General features: G+C 39.3%; 1 protein-coding gene across 1 annotated transcript; it reads right to left on the minus strand.

The window, feature by feature from the left end:
• Nucleotides 1-479: 479 nt before the first annotated feature.
• On the minus strand, nucleotides 480-1,805 carry EXL3 (EXORDIUM like 3). The gene has a single exon (XM_068472771.2). The coding sequence runs from the start codon at nucleotides 1,730-1,732 to the stop codon at nucleotides 689-691; it is 1,044 nt and encodes a 347-aa protein (XP_068328872.2). The 5' UTR covers nucleotides 1,733-1,805; the 3' UTR covers nucleotides 480-688.
• Between the last annotated feature and the right edge of the window lie 5,236 nt (nucleotides 1,806-7,041).

Here is a 7,041-nt window from a genome sequence, read left to right on the forward strand (position 1 = left end):
GAATGACTTACAACTTAATATCCAATTACGCTTCCCACACTCATGTGACACAAATATAAAATTTTTTTGACTAAATAATCTGAGTGTCGCTAAACTAAATGGTCGTTGTGATATTGGATAATACTTAGCCAATGAAATCTTTTAGGTCATACGGATCAATCCCCCATCTCTATTCAATCAGAAGTAATATTATAACACGCTTCCTCTTTTCGAGCACGTACCAAATAGAAGAGTACACGTAAAGAGTTATGGGTTTACGTTCGAAATTTTTTATAGTTTGCTTCGAAATATCTTATACATCAGAATATAGTAAAAGTTGACACGTTCAAACTAAAATATTGTCCTAAAATATCTATTCAATCTTTTGGCTTTTGCAATAACATCTAATTGGTAGTACTATTTAGACACTTATCTTAATAACAGCCGAAATTTAAGAAAATACGTAAATAAAGTACGGCTATTTGTATACAAAACCAGTATACAAAATATATATATATCATTATTGCCATAATTAACACACTTACCTACCTTAACTAATCATTCATCAACAAAAGGACAAGGCTTTGTCAACAGCACGGACCCAAAGACCCAAACCCGCCAAAAAAACCCAACAAAGTTAAAACAAAAACAAACCATAAATAGAAACAAAAGGTAAAAAAGGGAAAATAACCGTAAAAACCCGAAAGTTTTACTGATCGAGTGCATTCGGTCCGGTACAGTAATTTAAAATGTGGCTCCAAACCCACTGAACCAAGAACTTCCGTCGGATCCCATTCATATTGTACGTTGCGCCATCGTGGTCGTCCATCAGCTGACCTGTGTACGACCCTCCCCCTCCCGTACCGTAGATTCCCTCGCAGAGATCAGCAATCTCGACCGGAAAACTCGGGTCCTGACCCGCGTACCAGGCGTTCACCAACGGGTTGCTTGCCAGCTCAGCAATCTCGTGCGCGATAACGCTTATCATCCCGTCGACTGCCACGTCACCGTTAGGTGACTTTAACGGCTTTAACCCCGGGATGTAATCCGGTACGGCGAACGGGTACGCGCACGTACCTGGACACAATTTGGCCGAGTTTCCAATCCACGCGTACGGCAGAGTGTATCCGACGAGGGAGGGGAAGGTGAAGTAGTGGAATCCACAGACCTGTTTGCAGAAATCCTGGACGTACACGTCATCAGATGTCAGCACGAGGTAGAGCCCGCTCTGGGGATTGACAGGTAACGGCCTCGTTTTGGCCGTTACGGCGCTTTTGATCACGGACTGTATCGAGAGGCGCGTCAGGGTTTTACCGTGGGAGTAAAACCGGTCGTTTTTCTCGGCGCCGAGGTGGACGGTGCGGGAGATGTTCTCGCCGGTCTGGTCGGTGTACAGCTGTACGGTCTTCCACCACCCGGCGACCGAGGGGCGTTTGGAGCCGGCGGCGGAGATCGAGTTGATGAACTCGCGGATGATCTTCTTCTGGGCCGGCTGCCACGTGCCGTACCAGATTGTGTGGACGGTTATGTTGGCGGTTAGGACAGGGCCCATGTGGTAGCGCAGTTTAACGAATTCGGAGGAGCCTTCGAACTTTTTGTTGTCTCCGAGGAGGTCGGAGGTGTTGTGTTTAAGGTTGGGCCAGGGGCGCCATGCGATTGCTGGGTAGGTGGAGAGGAAGAGGGTGAGTAGGGTGAGGAGGAGCACCGGAGCCGGTGGCTGAGGAAGCCAGCCGGTACGGTGGTGCTGAGGCATTTTTTGAATTTTACAGGAAGTGGGTGGAGTGAGAGTGTGGAGTGGGTAGAAGTCACGAGTGTTTGTTTTTGTCGCTGTGAGGGGTATATATAGGAATAAACAAAATTATATTAATTATTAAATATTAATTTAATAATTATTTTGCGAAAGGAAAGAAAAGAAAAGAAAAGAAAATTGTTCGGGAGAGGAGGGAGGGGGCATTGGTTTTCGGGTAATGGAGGACAGATGGATTTTTAAAAGCGAAGACTTGGAGAGACGGGTGGGGCCCGAGTGAGTCAGACGTGGCACAGGGACATCATCATGATTTATGTCGTCATCTAATCAGATTTGATCTCAGCCCTTTATGCGTTCCTGGGTTTTATTTGCAAAGCGCGCGCGGCCAAAAAGCTGTAAACTCAAATAAATTCGATCGAGCTTCAAATAGAGGACTGTCCAAATCGACCAGCATATGCTAAATCACCGGATAATTTAACAAATCGACCAGCATGCTGGCTACAATTTTAGCGTTGCAATTCACAAACACCCTATTTCAAGATTTAAAAAAACTTTCCAATGACGAACTATATAATTTTAACATTATTTGACGTTATAACCTAAAGTTCTTTATCTTTTTTTAACGTAGTAGTAAATTAGGGTTTATAACTATATTTTAACTACGAGTTAGGGTTTTTAATCTATTTGGAACATAGTTATGTGTACGTCGAATGCCACATTGTTATATCCTATCTTATTTGGGGAAAGCTAGGAAGGCAGTAGACCAGTAGTGTGGTCCGATCGATCGACAGTCCGAGCCACGGGGTAAAAAGCTTGGGGGTGGCTGCCTACGTGGTACCAAGTAGTGAAGCCAACATAGTCGATATCACAAGTTATATATCCAAGATGATTCGTCGATATCACAAGTTATATATCCAAGATGGTTCGTTGTCCTTCGCTCAGGCACTCACAGCCTCATCTCATTCCCTTCCCCACTCTTCTGTCATATGTCTTCCCCACAAATTTAAACCCTTCATATATAAGAATAAATATGCATGCGGTTCTTCACGTACGCAATTACTCTGCCAGCTTCCAGAAACCATTAAATTTATACATTTTGGATACGCATTCTGAATATGCTGGATTGTCTCAATGAATAGAGTTTTTCTCATCAACCCATTACATCTCGAGTTCAAATCTTCTATGTACTCTCTTTGTAAACAAATTTGGTCTACCTAACATTGCTCAAAAGATCTTCGTCTTGAAACTTTGACAAAAATCTTGAAATTGGTAGAAAAATTAGAATAATTTGTAGGGTTAATCCAGAGATATATGGTGATGGTGAAGAGAGCCATCAAAGATCAAAAACGGGTGGTCCTCTCTCTCTTTCTCTTTCTCTCTCTCTATCATTCTCTCTGTATGTGTCGTCGTCATATATAATGATGGATGTTGGTAATGTAATATTTGTAAAGAGATAAATAATGCAACAGGGTCTGAATAAGTAGTACTGGTTGCTAGTTGCTGCTTCTCTTTTCAAAGGCTCTCAAGTCTCAACACGCGGGTTCTGGCCAAGACTGTTTGAACCAGCAACAAGCTACCTAGCCATGTACATATCTTCATCTGCATGGATACTTAGAGTTTGACTGTTTAGAGATTTTATCACTTCTCAAATGTGCATCGATCTAAAAATAAATGCCCGTCAAATTCTTTTACGTAAATATAAACATAGGGGTAGTGCTATTTGCACATTTTTTTTTATCTTCTCACACACACTCTCATTTAGGTTCTAAATATGTTATACATGTCCATAAATAGCATTTTGTTTTTAGATATTCCCTTTAAATATGTTGGATTATCTTGATAAAATTTGACGGTCATTTATCTTTTGAGATCTTCGTTAGAACTTATTTGTTTGGAGGTGCACTACATATTTCACCCATGATCAGTTAGGACCACGAGGGAGAAACAGCCATTAAGGATCATACGATGACCATTATCCTTTACAAAATAAATATGTACTAAAACCACTAAAATATATATATGTACTCAAACCACTAGGGATTTTACCAAAGGACAATCCCTTCGATTGGAATTTTCCTTCAAAATTACGATAATACCCTTTCTTAGCCTACTGTATACACTATTAAAGTCCGAGGTCTATGGACATGAACATTTTAACTAGTTGATGTGGAACATGTACAACGCAATGCTTCATACATGAGTAAACCCACTATGATACTACATATATATATATATATATATAAAGGAATTTTGAAATTTCACCTTAAAATTAATTACCAATACAAGGAAAGCGTGGTTGCAACTTCGTATAAATCTGCAAAATTTCTTGCTTTCTAATGCGAGATATTTTCTCATATCACCACGTCAACATGACTATACGAATACATACTCCTTACAACTTTCAGAAATATGCATTTATGTGTACTACATACACCAATATATCAATCATAAAGAAGGGAAATCGATAAATTCTTAACCATACATTCAACCCTCCATTCATTTATTCGCCGTATATCATACATAAAAATGTCGTCCAATTCTCACTTGACTTACGAGTTTAACAAACAAGTCAAAAGTATACGATCACAGATTTACAGTACATAATTTGGAAGCGAGAGAGAGAGCGAAGAGGGAAATTGGCTATATGGAAATCACGGAGTGAATTGCGCGGCTCCTAATCATGAGTCAGACTTAATCGTACCGCTGAGACCGAGAGCGACCGGAAGGATGGGCCCAGCAGATGCGTGTAGGGGCACCGTTGAATGCGACGTGACGCTCAGCTCAAAGAGGACTTTGTTTAGCCAAGCCAAACCAAAACACACAGAAAGCGCGCATGCGCCGAGACCTTGTGTCTCTCACTCTCTCTCGACGTTCCCGCCGCGCGCCGATCGAGCGCCGTCGAGACAGAGCCGCGGAATCTTTTGGGGTCTCATTTTGCGCGGGAGGACGGGTTACTTGTTCGGCCCGAACGCAGAGTTGCACTTTCGTCAATGCACGTGTAAGTAACGCGCTTTCTTATTGGGTTAAAGGTAGGTCTTTGGACTTTCTCCGAGGTGCATGTTGGCCCAATTCCATGCAATCGCACTCTATCCTTTTCACTTCATCTTTTCCGACCAACCTCTCGTGTTGCCACTTGTGGATGAAATGACAGTTTCTTTGTTTTATTTATCTCCTCTTCCTTTTTAAGTATCTCATAGTAAATGCAAATCGTAAAAGGTAAAAGGTAAATTTACCTCATCCATCGTAGATTGATAGGTTATGTAACCGTTAATTTTGATAAAATTTATGATATAAAATATACACATGTCATGGACAATGACGGATCTAGGATTATAATCTTGATGATTTTTAATGTTAAAGGTGATTAAGTTTTTAGATAGAAACAGAACGCGAATTGAGAAGAAAAAAAATTCATGTTATTCACTGAGACATTTCATCGAACACTTGGTGAGCTTGTTGTCGTCAGTCAAACTAAGTTACGCACATTTCAATCGATATTAACATATGGTGAAGCAATCTGATGAATACTATTGAAATAATTTGAAAAGTGTTGCCCACGCAACATGCAAGAGGTACTTTCTCAAACACCTAATGGGCATAAAATGTCCCGTACCAAACATTTAGAGAGCCATCGAAAGACACTTCACGTGTATATTTTTTAAACTCCGAATGATCTTGGACCACCTAGGTCTCAATCCGCCACTAATCATAATGTAGGTCATGTATTAACAAATTGTGAACCGTTAATTTGATAAAACTTATGACATGAGATTATACACATGTCATGAAAGATTGTGAATCCTCTATAGGCATATCGACAAAATCTAAGATTTCTCAGTCCGTAAATATTTCTTTCATTAAAGTTGTAATAATGAATAGGACGATTGAATTGTGATGGAAATCTCGTAAGAGACATAAGGGATCGTGCAATACAGTACATTCACACATGCAAACAGCCCACAAAATCATTTCACGTACGAAGCCATAGACGATAAGATAAACCAATAGCTAGACTGCTAGAGGTAAATATGTACATCAGTCTGCATGCATGGTATTCTTTCGGGTATAGTGTGTGTATATAGCACATTTAAAATCCAACAACAAAGCTAAATCAGAGAGAGAGAGACGAGGAGGTCTATGATTCTTCGGGGTGCGTTTGGTGAGAGAAAGTTCCGAGTTCTCCTACAGTACACTAGTGGATGGAAATGCACCAGTATTTGAACAGTTAGATTGAACATATTAAAATTAAGTTAAAGCAAATCAATTCTTCGGATAGATGGGTGCATCTCAAGTCCTGAAAAATGGGTCGTATTTGTTGTGTTTGTGTTTGTGTCATTTTGTGTCGGGTTAATAGTCAAGCAAAAAATTGTTATACCTAATGTCTAGATATGACAAATGATATCTTATCGGATTTTTAATAGGTGGCTCAATAACGACTCAACTCCTTAACGGGTAACTCTATAATAACTCAACTCATTCACAGGTTGACCCGAGCTTGTTATTTTTGTGCCTTTTAGTATCGAGTTAACGGATCGTGTAAGAAATTAACAAGTTGATGCATGATTCGTTGTAGAATTCGAGAAGTTATTTTGAAGATGAACCTTTTATGCTGTCACCAAAAACTATGGGCTTGACCTTAATATGATGAGAAGGACATGAAACTGATGTGAGGGTGGTTTTTATGCCAATGGTGGTGCATTGCATGCTTTGATGATATATCAAACTGCCGTGACATGAGGTGGTTTGGAAGTTTATGGGATTCGGATATATCTGTTGGTTGCATAACTTTTGTATGTTTTACGCCTGTTCCCGACAGCTTCTGGTTTAAGACATTGATAGCTGCATTTGTAGCTTTCTTGGTAAAAGTAAAGAAAAACTAATAAAATAGATTTGAAAATTTTGAGTTTTAAGGATAAAGATGAAATAAAAAGTAAAATGAATAGTATCAGGATTGATTTGTTAATATAAAAATGTGGTTTTTTATTAAAGTTAAAAGTACCGTAGGCTTTTCGTTAAAACTCGCTAAAAGTAGATGATAGGTTACATGTAAAAATACAGTCGACGCAAAAACAGTTCCAAAGGTGGTTGCATTTTCTGTATATGGAGATCACAAAACCTTATTTTTTAATTGGTTTTGTATAGTTATTTATGTTTTGAAATTAAATATGCGGTTGATGATCTCTTAAAAATGTTCATGACGAAATATAATAATGATAAAGAAGGACAATAACTCTATTTGAAAGTAATTTAGACATGCTTTGTGTATGCCTAGCTTGGAGGAGAAATAGGTGAGAGAGATGGATTTTTCAGTGTGC

Source organism: Pyrus communis, chromosome 7 (genome assembly GCF_041283825.1).
Source record: "Pyrus communis isolate YQ-2024b chromosome 7, ASM4128382v1, whole genome shotgun sequence".
NCBI lineage: Eukaryota > Viridiplantae > Streptophyta > Magnoliopsida > Rosales > Rosaceae > Pyrus > Pyrus communis.